Raw genomic sequence first — 15,600 nt, 5'->3', positions numbered from 1 at the left:
TTTACGATCTGTCCTCCCGTGAAGAGGTGATGGATCCAAAGCAGATGTCTGTCTTTGATGTGCACTAGGAAGATGCGATCCCACGGTCGTCATTTAGCTAGTGTCAATCACTCATTAACAGAAACAATTTCTGCCTATCTTGAGAAACAATTAAGTCATAAACAAATTCTCAGCAGACATCTGTAGGCTATTTCAGCACTGTGTAATCTTTCATTACTGACAGGAGTCTAACAAATCGACCTTGTTGACCCTTTACTTGTCCTGCTAAATCTAATCTGCTTAGTCTGTATACAAACTACTTCTAATGCTAGTATTAATATAAAACATTATATAATTATCACAAAACACTTTCTTCAACATCCTATACAGAGTCTTCAATAAATAATTCATTTTTTAACTCATGCTTCATTGCCATGTCCCTGTATATTACTTACTTTTTTATTAATTGCATATTAAATAAAGAAGTCTTATTTGGTAAAAGGTGTCTTATGTAAATTCACTGCATACAAAACAAAACCAAATAAATTCACAACCTAGGTTATTTTTTAGCATTAGTTGGTTTTCTACATTCCATACCTGTTTGCTTGATATTGAATCTATGGTGTAAAATAATAATGGTTTGGAGAAGTCCTCCTGCCTCAGGAACTGTCTGCATATATAGAAGGTCTGGATGAAGAAGATATTGGAACATATCTCTTACTGTCTGGGATGAGGCCGAAAGGGGCATTTCACCAGTGTTCCGGGTGCCAGGGCAAGCTGCCCTTGGACGATGGGCACGACCTCTGTGGGAGACAAACACACCAAGAATGCACTGAGGGGAGAAGTGGGCTGTGAGCACTGCACAGCCTTTACAGAGGCCACGCGCCGCAGCGTAAGCTCTGCCCGCCGCTCATCTGTAGGCTCAGCTCCACGTAGACTATCCCCACGGGTCTGTCTGCGACAACAGGTCAGACTGCGATCCTCTTCCTCCAGGGCTTCACCTGTGAGAGTGCAGTACGCTTACTCCTCTCCACCTCCTTGCAGGCACTCACCGGAAAGGAGGGCATGTTCCCCCAGATGGAGGGAACCAGACAATCCCACCCCAGATCTCAATCGCCCAGATGCTCCACTCCGCGAGCTTCACCACACCATAGGAGACAGGAAGGGGATGGGTTTAGAACAATGGGAAGGTTAGAGAGATGCTAGCCACTCTGTAGTGTATGCTAAACACCATGTTGGCACGGCTACCACCAGCAGAAGACGCCCCGCTTCCCCCTAAGCTACCACCACCACTGGATATCTCAGGTCCTCTATCCTACACTTGGGAGACCGAGGTGTCTTAAAATGTTGTGGTCTCGAGGTCTCGACTCGTTGGACTCGGTCTTGACTCGGACTTGGACAGTCCCGGTCTCGGTCTCGACTCAGACTTGGATATGGTGGTCTCGACTACAGCACTGCTAATCTCAAAACTGCATTTTTTATATTGTTTTTCTTCATATATTTAACAAATATTTTAGAGCTGTATATTATTATTATTATATATATTTTTTTAAATTATTTATTTCTTGGCAGACGCCCTTATCCAGGGCGACTTACAACATATGCTTTATATGCTTTACCAGCATGAAAAATGTTCTTAAATACTTCAGTTTGTACCAACATTATTATGTTAGTATTTTGGTTAGTTGATACAGAACAGGCAAGTCTAGTCTGTATTCTGCAGTAGAATCTGCATTTCTTTATGCACTTCATACAGCAATTAAAGTCCAGTATTTGTTGCAAGTAAATAAATTAACAGTATTTTAATAGTATTTAAATCAAAAGTAAACATTGATAAAGTATGGAAGATCTTATGCTGTTCAATACAAACAAATGAACAATTAAAAATGCACAGTATCTGTCCCTTAAATATGAACACCTGTGTTTATAGACAAGACTTTCCAAAAATAACTGATTCACTAAAACAATAGGTTGCGTATGCAACTCCAGTTATCTGAAAAAGGATGCACTGCCCAAGGGGGAGGGGTTTCTGCGCACTGCCATAGGAACTTGATCGAAACGTCACTCTATCAAAGCTGCCATTGGCCCCTGCGCCCGTCACTCAGAACAGGTCCCTTCCCACTTCCTGTTTGTATAGAACACGATGTAAGTGCAGGTTTATCCTCTTTTGCTGGGAGCAGGACTCCCACGCGACCTTGCAACCCTTGGGCAGTGCTTCTTTTTCATTAATTTGCATTCGCAACCTATCATTATCTTTCAAGTTGGAAGCACTATCCAAGGGAAAGGGGTTACTGTATAACAAAACTGCAGTAAGGGAGGAGGCAGTGAGCTGATAAGGGAGCCTGCCCTGAGGTGACCACTAGGAGGCCTCAGCAACACAACTCCAGACAGTAACCGCAGGGGCCCCATAGGGCCCAGGAGCGAGGACCGTAGTCACACTCTTACCGGGAACTGTCTAGAATCAGCATATACAAGGCGGGGTTTACAGAGTGTCAACTTTTATGGCCTCCGCAAACAATAGCAAGGCCAGCTGCTCTACTACTGCAGCTAGGAGCGAGGCCGTATCTACTTGCTCAATATCTGGCGGTGGCAGTCAAGCAACCTGTGCAGCCTCCACACATTATCATGGCAGTGGACTCCTGATCCCATTGGAAAGGGGCCACAGACCCAATGAAAAACACAACATAGCCTGGTAGTCAACAGAGTAGCCGAGCTGAACAGCAATATACAATATGTACATATCGCGTGACAGCAAGTACTTCATGGTGTCAGCATGCAGCACAGGAGCATCGAACTCAACTAAACAGTACAGAGTGGAAGTGATTGTGCTGACAATTAGATTTCGTACAAATGAACTATATACACCATGGGGTGCAGGAGCCAGCTCATGCTCCACACGTGGGACATCAGAACGGTGTCCGCTTGCTCCACTAACACAGCTAAGAGCGAGGCCGAACCAGCTCTATAATGTCATCACAAATGAAACTATATACATTGCAGGGTGCAGGAAACTTTTCATGCACTTCCTGCACAACCACAGAAGCGATGGCTGCCAGACCTACTAGCATAGCTAGGAGCAAGGCCACACTAGCTCGACTGTGTCATAACAAACAAACTATATACATCATGGGGCGCAGGAACAGGCTCACGCGCCACATGCGGAACACAAGAGCAGTTGACACCTGCCGAATAGCGCAGCTAGCGCAGGTCAACTACAGGTCTTACCGTGTGAATAAATGAACTATGTACACAGCAAGGCACTGGAGAAGCTCAAGTGCTCTCTGCTGGAGGACAACAGCAGCGGTCCCCTGCTTCATGGCGTAACACAGCCAGAGTGGGCCACAGACCTGCTGACCAAGGAACTATATACACAGCGAGGCTACGAAACTTGAGTGCCAACAGCTAGGAACAGTGGCAGTGAGCTCCATTCTACACCTTCCCATAATGGAGCCACAGTCCTGCTGTTTAACACATATTATATATACAGAGCGGGGTACAGGCCAGACACATGCACCACCGCAACATAATGCATAATGAACGAACTATATACAGGGCACCCTCGTAAGGCAATGTACCTGGAGGCTATATGACAGACCCTGGGAACACATTGACAGGGCTGTCAGCAAGTCCAGGAGCAGCTCGTGTGGGTGCTCAACTGGAAGCCATAGCCTGGTGGAAGGAAAGACACGGTTCACTAGCTCCCTCAGGATGCACTTAACAGGGGCCGACTGGGAGAGGAAAGGCAGGAGCCAGAGCCCTACTGGGGCTCAACTGCAGCCAACACCGGGTTCCCAATGGAAGGGACCAGTCCCGTCACGTCCAACCTGTAGAACCGGGCAAATGTAAGCGGCCAGGCCCAAGCTGCAGCTGCATAAATGTCTGCCAAGGGGGCAGTGTCTTGAAAAAGGGCCCACGATGTGGCAACGCCTCGAGTCGAGTGGCCACCAGGTGTTCAGGCACCGGGGTCCCGGTTGTAGCGTAAGGTACACTTATAAATTTCAATTAAAGAAGTGAATTTATAGTATCACCTTATCACGAATCCTGGAATCTTGTAGAACTCAATTTCTGTAATAATTGGACGCAGACACCAATTCCAAAGATATACATTGTCAAATGTATTCAAAAACAAAGACTAAATATAGCACTACACTAATTATACAAAAGGGAAAAACTAATTAAAATCAAACTGTAGATCAACAAATCAAAGACAAATCACTTCCGTGACCAAATCAAAGACCATGGGATCGCATATGATAACACACAAATCGTTAAACAAAAAAGGTTATAAACACATTGACTACAATACCGGTTAGTAAGACGAAGGTGAGTCTCTCATTAGTATTGTTAGTCGGACATTAAATAACTACGCAGGTTAGTATTTATGTCAGGTAACTTCTCGTTATATATATATCAGTCTCATTTACATTTAGGTGCCGAGAAAGATCCTATCATTACTTGTTACCACAATTTCCCTTAACTGATTATTATTCAATGATTAAGGATAGGCAGGGCCACCAATAATCTAATGTCTATTAACTTGTGTCAATTTCAGACTAAACAGTTAAACAGGAATGAGAAGATATTTCTCAGCGTTGACAGATTTTATTTCTAAAATTATCAACAAAACAGTTTAATGCAACACACATTTATATTTAAGAACTCTAAATGATATTACACATTCTAGAGTTATGAATCACAGATTAACATTTCTAATTGATTTCTCAAATGTCATGAATCACAAACTCCAAACTGTTAAACTTATCTGAACTTCGTCGCAGAGAGGGCTCTCTGCCTTCGGGCTCAGATAACAGCACACGGCACGAGGTGCGTGTGGTTTGGAACAAAGTCAGTCCGGTTCGGCTTTGTCCAAGAACTTCCACTCAGTCGATGCACCTGGAAGTTGGGGTTTCGCGAATGTAGAGTCTTTTCCAAACAGATTTTCCACTGGTTTGAAGGCTCCAAGGTTGTGCACAAAATCTTCTTTGTAAGCAGGGTTCCACCATAGTTACTTGAAGACAAAGTCTTTGAGGAAAGCAGGGCCCTGTTCGTTCCAAGGGTCAAGTTTCTTAAGACTCAAATAGCTATTTAAATGACTGACACTTTCGTATTCAGTCGACTTAGTCAATTGTCCAGCTGTAAAACTCCACTGATCAGGTGGACACAGGCGGGCATGCGCAGTCTGTAAAGTTCTTTACTTAATAAAGTCCTTTAAAAGAATTCTTCGTACGGCTCAATCTCCTTCTCCCAGTTTAACTCTTCTGTTGCCGGCAAAGACTTAGTTGGTTTCTGGTTCTGGTTCTGGCAACAGAGCTACAGGTTGAGCTGTGGCAGCGAGTTTCTGGTTCAGGTGAGAGAGAGAGAAAGAGACTGTGCGCTGTTCTTTATAGTCTGTCAGATCAATAGGTTTTTGGTTCTTGAGTTTTTGAGATTGGATTTCGGTTTCAGCCCCCAGTGTCCTATTGGAGGGGGGCTTGATTTATGACTGATGTCAATCCATGCCATCTTTTGGAAATGCCGGTTGGCCCGGGTTCGTAGCTCTATGTCGGGATTTCGGCTCTCGTCCATTTCAAAGAGTTTTTATCACCTACAGGCCCCTTTCTCCAGACATCTCATAGCAGGATTCCAAACTATTTGGCCTATTCTCGGTGCCATCCTCCCCAAAACTGTCACTTTGATGTAAACCAGTTCCAAGCTGATGAGTTAAGGAAATCTGATAACTTTGGGGGGGAGAGGTCTTCTTTAGATCAGTGCTTCAGCTCAGAGCTAAAATGCTCTTATCAAAATACACCCAACATAACGCTACACGGTGGACTCGTAGACCATGGTAATGGTGTCTACAATCAAATGCAAGAGGCACTGCTTTGAAAGCACCTGGCCGTGTGTCCGCGCTCCATAAGACACAAACAACTGGTCTGAGCGCTGAATGTCCTTAGTGCCTTCCAAATAGCCCTGGAGGGCCCACACAGGTGTAGCGTTATGTTGGGTGTATGCTACACAGGGCAAAGCAGGTGAAGCCGACTCTCTTGCTATGAAGTGAAGGGAGGAGGATGAAAAGCCATCAACTTAATAGGCCTGTTGAGACAGCACTTTCTGGAGGAATGCAGGGTTAGGCCGTAGCGTGACCCTGGAGCCATCTCCCACAAAAGGGGCACACGATGGGCTAACACGATGTCCATGCACTTGGAAAAAATGTGTGGGGCTAGCGACAGGCCGAATGGGAGAACAGCAAACTTGAATGCTCGGCCCTCAAAGGCGAAGCGGAGAAACTTCCTATGTGCCTGCGCAATGGGGATGTGAAAGTACGCATTTTTGGTGAACCAGTTGCCAGTTGGGACATGGTGCGCAGGTTGAGCATCCTGAAGCGCAACACCTTGAGGTGGTGGTTCAGGCGCCTCGGATCCAAGATGGGGTGGAAACCGCCATCTTTCTTGGACACAATTAAGTATGGGGAATGAAATCCCTCGTTCTGCCCCCAGCGGGGGCGCAGATTGCTCGCTTCTGCAGGAGAGCAGCGATTTTGATGCGAAGCGCCACACACTGCAACGGGTCCCTCAATCACATCCACACCATGCCCTGGAAGGGGGGTGGACATGTTTGAAATTATAGGGAGTAGCCTGGCGGAGATCGGCAGGTGGGCGGGGCTGTGGCCTGGGCTGTGGCTTTGAGCCCTGGTCGGGGGGGCCTCCCTGTTGGCGAGCTGCCACAGACTGCCTGCGCTGCTAGGTCTGGGGTGCAACGGAGTAAACCTGGGACTGCTCCCTCTCTTGGAGGGTGAGTGTTAGCGTCTCCTCCACAGAGGGGCCAAAGGTGAAGCCCGCCAAGATAGGGTCGTCCATGAGGCGAGTCCTGTCCGCCTCAGGAACCCGTCATGCCTGGGACAGCCAGAGCTGGCGGCACACTGCCACAATGGCTGCCAGGGATTACCCAGTTGCCCTTGCACCCTGGTGCATTACTGTGACATGCTGGTCAGCCGCTATCTCAGAGATAGGGGGCGGGACTGGTGATGCGCCATTATGCTCCGAGGGCTGTGCCAGCTGGGCCAAATACAGGGCCAGCAGGCTCTCAGTGTTCCTGAGGTAAGCTGCTTGGGCTCCTACCTCATAAGCCCTCCAGAGCAGTGTCTCCGTGACGTGACACTGCCTGTCGGAGGCAGGGAGACGAGCGCGGCAATGGTGGAATTCACTCGAGGAAATTCCACCAAGCCCGCTTCTGCCGTGCCCTGGGTCCTGGCATAAACCTCCCCTCTCCTGGCTAGGGTGGGGGCTGTTGCCGGATGGTCCTAGGTGGCCCTCAGTTCCTCAAGGAGGTCAGGAAGCAGCAGGAGGGCCCGTGTGGGCCGCTGCAAATGCTGACTCCTCTTGAACCTGGAGTGCGGCGGGGCAGGATCAGAGTGGTAGGGGAGCAGGAGAGGCTCCACAGCCCTCAGGATCACTGCCAAGAACTCCTGGTCCTGTCCCATCGGAGCAGGAGGGGTGTCCAGCTCCTCCTCCGTGAGCTCCGCCTCAAGCTCTAAGTCCGCGTGAGATCCAGAACCCCTGAGGCCCCCTCTCACTTGCCGGAGTGGGAGACCTTCGGGCGCGGCGACAATTGCAGCAGGGCCCAGTGGAGCGGTGGACCTCTGGGCGTGCCGTAGTGGACCCGGAAGTTGCGGCCAAATTGCGCCCGCTGTTGGTGTCCAGACAGACGGGGCAGAGGACCTCCCCACTCCAGGTGGGCAAGACGCATTAGAGTTCAGTTGCCCCAGAAATCTAATGTCTGTCAAATACAATCATACAGGAGCTTTTAAAAGCTGTTTTTAATGATGTACACATATGTCGACCTGCAAATATAAGTTTTGGACTATTTGGATTATTAATTGCCTGGAACATGTTAACTGTAACTTTTTAGGATACATTAGGTACATCTTTTCTGAAGCCATCCATTGGTTTCTATGAAGTGGCAGTGCAATGTTTATACACTCCCCTCTTTACTGTTTCCACCAGGCTGAATCAATGTTTAATAAACTGAAAAACATAAAGCTTTCCATGTTTATGGCTATTTATACACTACACAGGACACATTTTGTATGTATAAATACTACTATTTTTATGTCAAGACCTCTCTTGTCTTTCATAATAACAAGTTGTTGAAGATGAGTGATACAAATAAGTTCTCATGAAGCTTTTACTGCTTTACTTAACACCTGACATGACAAAACACTGATTTTCCCTTAGGGGAAGTACCTTATGAACAGAGTGCCTATAAATAATCAGCCCCTTTCTTTGTGCAATGTATTTGTTGCTGCATGAGGAAAGAATGGCAAAAGGAATCCACCTAAAAGACTCGAATATAGAACAAATGTATTAATTATTATTCAGTACTGGTAAGCAAAGTATTACTTCTCTAAACATTTCTCCTTTGGATTTGTTATTGGGAGAAGACCAACAAAAAACAATGGATGTTTCTACACATCAAGATCTCAACGAGGAGCACTTTTGCTATCCAGTTAATGGATCCTGTCTAAAGGAAGTTCACTCCCTAGCAACTTATATTGCATTGTACATGTTGTTTGTGGTTGGAATGCTGGTCACAATACTTGGAAATATGGTCGTTATTATTTCCATAGCACATTTTAAACAGCTCCATACACCAACAAACATGCTTGTACTGTCACTAGCTGTTGCAGACTTCCTTTTGGGGATTAGTGTCATGCCTTTCAGCATGATCAGATCTGTTGAAACTTGTTGGTATTTTGGAGACATGTTCTGCCTTCTGCACTCCAGTTTTGATATGTTTCTGACTTCAGTTTCAATTTTCCATTTGATATTGATTTCCGTAGATCGTTATCAGGCTGTGTGCAATCCACTGCATTATGTTTCAAAAGTAACAATCCCTACTGTATGGCTGATGATTGCTGTAAGTTGGGGTTTAGCAGCACTATACACATATGGGCTACTTTATTCCAGAGCCAATGTAGAGGGGTTGGATGAATATGTGTCATCTATATATTGCTTAGGAAGTTGTATACTTTTGTTTAATGCATTTTGGGGGGCACTGGACCCCTTGATTGCATTTTTTTTGCCCTGTTCTATTATGGTGGGTTTGTACACAAAAATATTTTTGGCAGCTAGGAAGCAAGTTAGAAAAATTGCAATTACAGACCAAATTTATTTCAGTGAAACAAATCAGGAAAGACGGTCTCAGAATTCAGAAAGAAAAGCAGCAAAAACATTGGGTATTGTTGTGGGCATTTTCATTCTTTGTTGGATGCCTTTGTTTGTTAACTCCATTATTGATCCCTATACAAACTTTTCAACCCCTGAAATTCTGTTTGAAGTGTTTCTCTGGCTAGGTTACTTTAATTCAACTTTAAATCCATTAATCTATGCATTTTTTTATCCGTGGTTTCAGAAATCACTTCAGCTTATCATTACCTTCAAAATATTTAGCTCAAATTCTTCAAGCAAAAAATTATTTTAGGTATAAAATACTACATTTATTTTCATTTACATTTCATAAGAATGGTTGGATTTTGAAAGAATATTGAAAATGTATATTGTATTTATCAATGTCCTTTAAAATTTTAAGGAGTGAAATGCTTAACTTTGAATTGGTACTTTTTGGTCATTTGAATAGGTAATTTATTTTTACAACATAGTCAACATCATAAAAATATATTCAACATTATACCAATGCATTAATGTATCCATTATTCCCAAACAATAACAGGGTGATACCAAAGCAAAATAATATATATCAATGTATCTCTAAAATTGAACTTAGAAATCAGAAGGTTAAGAATATGAGACAGGGAAACATAAGTTCATGTAGGGTTAATATTGATCAGTTTCACAAACATTCTTATTTCGTCATATTGAAATGCATGTATAAGATAGTAACCTGCTGTGCAGAAAACTCATCTGTTTAACTGTAAATTGACCATGGAAACAGTGCCTTTTACTGTGCCTCATACAACTTGCTGTACAACTAGCTGAAATAAAATCTATTTGTTGTTTTGCGACAGTGTAAACTTGTTTTTGCTAATATAATAAAATATATATTTACAAAGCTTGATCTGAACTCCCTGTTGCACCATGCTCTGGTCAGGCTATACTGGAAAGGAAGGCTCCTCATGTCTGCTGGCACCTGTTTGCTATCCCTTTAATTCAGGTATACATCAATGGGGATGTGGAATTAATAACTGGCAACTGTCCTCCACCGTGCAGACAGGTGCATCTCGTCAGGCTGCCAGTGCAGCTAATTGGTGATAAACATTTAACAATGTAAAAGTGTGGATAATGCAATCAAAGCAATAAGCTTGAAATTGTGAATATAAACATAAACAATGCATTTATGAAATGCAATAATGCATTTCATTCAATTAAATACAAATGCTATTTATTGGCAGATCCCATTACCTAGGCCAACAGTAGTGTTATATGAATTGGGCCCTTGGACTCATAGACTATGGGCTTATACGGTAGTTATCACCTGGTAAATATGCAGAACATAATGTTAAAAGGGGTGCTAACAGTAGCATTTGGTGTCTACTGGAAAAATGCAATTGGTTCCAGTATTTATAATTTAACAGAAACTTGTTTACATTCTGTTAATACATATTCTCATGTAAAATGTATTAGGTATTAAAGCCCTCTGGCAAATGGAAGAAATTCAAAATATATGTTTTTTTGTCAGTTACATATGACATACAAGGTGGTATTTAGTGCAACATTAATGTTCCTAATAGAGGACTAGTTGACTACTGATTTTGCAGGTTTAGAACACAGCCAATTAGTCTAGTTCTAATCTAGTCAACTAGTTCTTACAAGACAAAATCGTATTTTTACATATACTGTTTTGTATGAAATTAATACATTCATTAAATGCAAATTACATACACCTCTACTACTGAAGTTCTACGGAATTTAGTTGATTGATACTCATATTCTGCAGTTTATAAGATTCAGTTAATTTATATTCTTATTACTCAGCATTGCTTATTCCCTTAAGGTTTCTATAAATAACTCAGTATAATTCACTGGCCGCTACTGCACCTGCCACGGCAGCTCCCCCCCACCGAGTCAGCCATGCCCCTCCTTCCTGCTATGCCCGCGGTACACGCCGCTAATGCCGCATGCTCCCCCATGCGTGCACATGACCGAGGTCAGGCTCTGTGGACAGGGTGCTCCGAGCCTTTGCGCTCGAAGTAGGCCTCCATAAAGTCGCGATAGAAGATTTCCCTCCCGAAACCTGCCGGTTTATCTGGGCTAACGCTACACATGTTTGCCTCACAAACACACAGAAAGATGTCTCCTGGATGGCCGTGAGTCGGTGTCTTCCCACCAGAGTGTTCATGCATAGAAGGGGCCTGACCCTTTTTGACACCTGCCCCTACAAAGGTTACCTGGGAAGGGAGACAGAGGTTCATGTCTTTAGGGATTGCCCCTCCACTTGCAGGGTCTGGCTCCTGTTTTCTCCGTTCCTCCGCAGGTTTGCCGTTCCTGTGCGGGCGACCAGCAGATCCTTTATGGACCAGCCAAGGGACTGTCATCTCTTACCTTGAAGTGCTGGTGGCGTGTCGTCTGCGCAATGAAACAGGTCCTGTGGGAGGGACGGAACATCTGCTTGTTTAACAAGCAGGAGCTGGACCCAGTTGTCATCGTGCGGAGGGGCATGGTCCTAGTCAGGGACTATGTCAATCTGGAGGTCCATCAGAGGGGCAAGGATGAAGCCTTCAAGAACTGGCATCTCCAAGATCTGGGGGAGCTCAGGATCCCGTGATGGGACCCCACCTCCAGGGACGGCCATCTCCCCCTGCTGGAGCCCGAGTCTAAGATCTTTTAACCTTTTATTGATATAATTGCTCTTAAAAATGAATTTAAAAAGAATTTTTAATTGCTTTTAAAGAATGTTTTGATTTTAAATGCACTTGTTTTGCTTTGGTTTTTTGGTTGTTTTTGTTCTGTTCCTTTGTCAAATGATGCAATTTTAAATGCATCAGATTGTTTTGTTTTTGTTTTAATTGTATTGCTTTATTTGTTTTTTGATTTATCTGGTGCATTTTCAGTTAATTTCAATGCATTTGACCTTTTTTGTTGGTTTGGTACTTTGCCTTGTAAACTCATCTTTTCTGAATGATTTATTGCACAAGTATTTTGAGTTCTTGTATTTTTTGGTTTAATTTAAATCACGTTTAGATTTAAAAACGTTTTAAGTGATTTTAGAATTGTTTTAAAACATTTTTTTATCATAAGTATTAAAATTTTGTATGTTTTTATTTTTGAAATGTAAAATACTTCTCCAATAAAAACAGTATCTGTGGACAGGGATCATGATGAGCCTATCCTTGCCTTAAGGATGAACCAAATCTATGCTCTCCTGGCCGTGCAGGCAGCACAGGCAACGCAACAGGTGCCGCCCCTCCCACACCATGACACTCCACCACCGGCTCACACGGTGCCGTTGGAGTCCGAGGGGAGTCTGTCTGCCCCATCTCAGGATGAGGGCAGTCCGAACCAACAGCTGGGAAAAGCGGCAGTGAGCTCCACGCTGCAGAGATCAGACGGAGCCACAGTCCTGCTGTATTATATATATATACAGAGCAGGGTACAGGCCAGACACATGCATCACCGCAAAACAATGCATAATTAATTAACTATATACAGGGCGGCCTCGTAAGGCAACGTGCCTGTAGGCCGCATGACAGACCCTGGGAACACAAGGGCTGTCAATAAGTCCAGGAGCAGCTTGCGTGGGTGCTCGACTGGAAGGCATAGTCTGGTGGAAGGGAAGACACGGTTCAAATAGCTCCATCAGGGTGTACTTAACAGGGGCAGACTGGGAGAGGAAAGGCAGGAGCTAGAGCCCATAGGCTACTGGGGCTCAACTGCAGCCAATACCGGATTCCTAATGGAATACTGTTTATTAGGTTAAGTATTTTACATTTCTTAAAATAATAACAATTCAATATTTTTTTTAATGCTTGTGATTAAAATCTTTAAAATCAATCCTTAAAATCACTTAAAAAATTTTAAAATCTTTGTGATTTTAACAAAAACTAAAACAATTAACTTTAAAATAAACGTGCTCAAATCAACAAAACAAACGTGATAAAAGCAAAAACTGCACACCAACGAAAGGGTCAAATACATTGAAAATAACTGAAAATGCATTGAACAAAATAAAGAAACAATTAAAAAGTAAAAATAAAAAACAAACAAAAAAGGTCCAATGCATTTTAAATTAAACCCAAAACGGTCAATGTATTTGACAACAAAATATAACAAAACTATACCAAAAACCCTGAACAATGTGATTTAAAAACAACTAAATCTTTAAAAACAATTAAGATTCGTTATTTAAAATCTTTTTAAAAACAATCATTCGTAAAATCTTTAAAAGATCTTGGACTCGGGCTCCAGCAGGGGGAACTGACCGTCCCCGGAGGTGGGTCCCATCATGGGATCCTGAGCTCCCCCAGATCTTGTATGCGCCAGTTCTTATAGGCTTCCTCCTTGCCCCTCTGATGGACCTCCAGATTGACATAGTCTTTTACAAACACCATGCCCCTCCGCGCGATGACGATCGGGTCCAGCTCCTGCTTATTGAACAAACAGATGTTCCGTCCCTCCCACAGTGCCTGCTTCACTGCGCAGACGACACGCCACCAGCACCTCAGGGTAGATGAAGAAATTCCCTTGGCCGGACCGTACAAGATCTGCTGGGCGGTCGCCCGCGCAGGAACGGCAAACCTGTGGAGGAACGGAGAAAACAGGAGCCAGACCCTGTGGGCGGAGGGGCACTCACTAAAGATGTGAGCCTCCGTCTCCTTCCCCAGGCAACCCTTATAGGGGCAGGTGTCATAAGGAGCTATGCCCCTTCTGTGCATGAACACTCGGGTGGGGAGACACCGACTCACAGCCATCCAGGAGACATCTTTCTGCGTATTCGTGAGGCAAACGTGCGTAGCGTTAGCCCAGATAAACCGGCAGGTTTCGGGAGGGAAATCTTCTATCCGGCTGGTCTCCTGGGCAGATCTCATCTGACTACAGATGGTCTTATAATCCCAGGAGGCCAGCACGACTTTATGGAGGCCTACTTCGAGCGCAAAGGCTCGGAGCGCCCTGTAGAACGGCGGGGGATCCCACGAGTGCGGCCTGGTGTTATCCATGGCGCAGAGGCCGAATGGTCTCAGGCTGCTGGCAAAATAAAAGCGGTTCATGAAACTCACTTTCTTGCCAGCAGCCTGGATGTTCTTGACCACATAGGCCAGCCCCTGCGCCTTTATCAGCCGCACAACGTCCGGGACCCCCCTGCCTCCATCCAGGGTACCCTTCACCATCTGCACTCTTTTCAGCCTCTCCATTTTGCTCCCCCAGACAAACCGAAATATAATTCGGGTCACTAGTTTTGCGATGACCTTGTCTGGGGGGAAGATCATTCCTACGTAGAGGAGTATCGGGAAGAGGATGGCCTTTACGACCAGCACCTTACCAGCCATCGTCAAGGTCCTTGTGCTCCAGCCGTGGATCTTCCTTTGGACCTTTGCTATGGCCTCCTCCCAGCTCCGGGTGCCCGTGTTGGTCCCGTCGATCGTGATCCCCAGAACCTTGATAGACGGCTTCACAGGGAACACGGTCGGCGGGCCCCGGCCGACAGGCCATGCCCTGGAGAGGTAGACCTCGCTCTTGGCCTTGTTCACAGCGGCCCCCGTCGCCCTGCAGAAGCCGTCCAGCAGTTCCTCGACCCTGGCCACGGACGGAGCGTCCGTGCAGACCACGGCCACGTCGTCCATATAGGCCAGGGCCTTCAGTTGCTCTCCGCCGGAACCCGGGAGATGGAAACCTGTCACCCGGACGTCCCGGCGGATCGCCTGCATGAACGGCTCCAAGCAGAGGACGTACAGCAGGGCCGACAGGGGACAACCCTGCCGGACCCCCGACCTGACCGGAAATGGTTCGGTCAGGTGGCGGTTCACAAGGACCCTGCTGCTTAGGCCGCTGTAGATGATCTTGACCCACTTCCTCAGGCCAAGAGCGAGACCCATCCTCTCCATGACAAGCTGCAGGTATTCGTGGCCCACTCTGTCGAAGGCTTTCTCCTGGTCCAAGCTGATTAGGACCAGGGGAAGCCCTCTCTCGTTCGAATAGGCCACGACATCCCTGAGCAGCATGGCGTTGTCGGCCGCCGATCTCCCCCGGGCACCACAGACCTGGTCGGAACCCACGACTTGAGGGAGTGGCCGCTGCAGCCGGAGCGTCAGTGCTTTGGCCAGTATCTTGTAGTCGGTGCACAGGAGGCTGACTGGCCGCCAGTTCCTCAGATCTTTTGGGTCTCCCTTCTTGTGAAGAAGGGAGAGGATACTATTCTTCATCGAAGGGGCCAATCTGCCCTCTCTGTACATCGACCCCAAGACCTGGCCCAGATCTTCCTTAAGCACCTCCCAAAAGATCTTATAGAACTCAGCAGGGATCCCGTCGGGACCCGGTGTCCTTCCAGAGTTAAGACTCTTTATCACCTGGGAGAGTTCAGTGGTGGTGATCTCTGGATCCTCCTCCTCCTCCTCGTCCCCCTCATTGCGGGACTCCAACAGGGACAGAAAGTGATGGATCAGATTTTGATCCACCACCTTCTGGTCGTACA

At 45.6% G+C, this 15,600-nt stretch overlaps 1 protein-coding gene across 1 annotated transcript; it reads left to right on the top strand.

Moving 5' to 3' along the window:
* The first annotated feature begins 8,412 nt into the window (after positions 1-8,412).
* LOC136758803 (trace amine-associated receptor 13c-like) lies at positions 8,413-9,438 on the top strand. The gene has a single exon (XM_066713483.1). The coding sequence runs from the start codon at positions 8,413-8,415 to the stop codon at positions 9,436-9,438; it is 1,026 nt and encodes a 341-aa protein (XP_066569580.1).
* The last annotated feature ends 6,162 nt before the right edge of the window (positions 9,439-15,600 follow it).

This window comes from Amia ocellicauda, chromosome 1 (genome assembly GCF_036373705.1).
Source record: "Amia ocellicauda isolate fAmiCal2 chromosome 1, fAmiCal2.hap1, whole genome shotgun sequence".
Lineage (NCBI taxonomy): Eukaryota > Metazoa > Chordata > Actinopteri > Amiiformes > Amiidae > Amia > Amia ocellicauda.
This window is presented reverse-complemented; position numbering and strand designations above follow the sequence as displayed.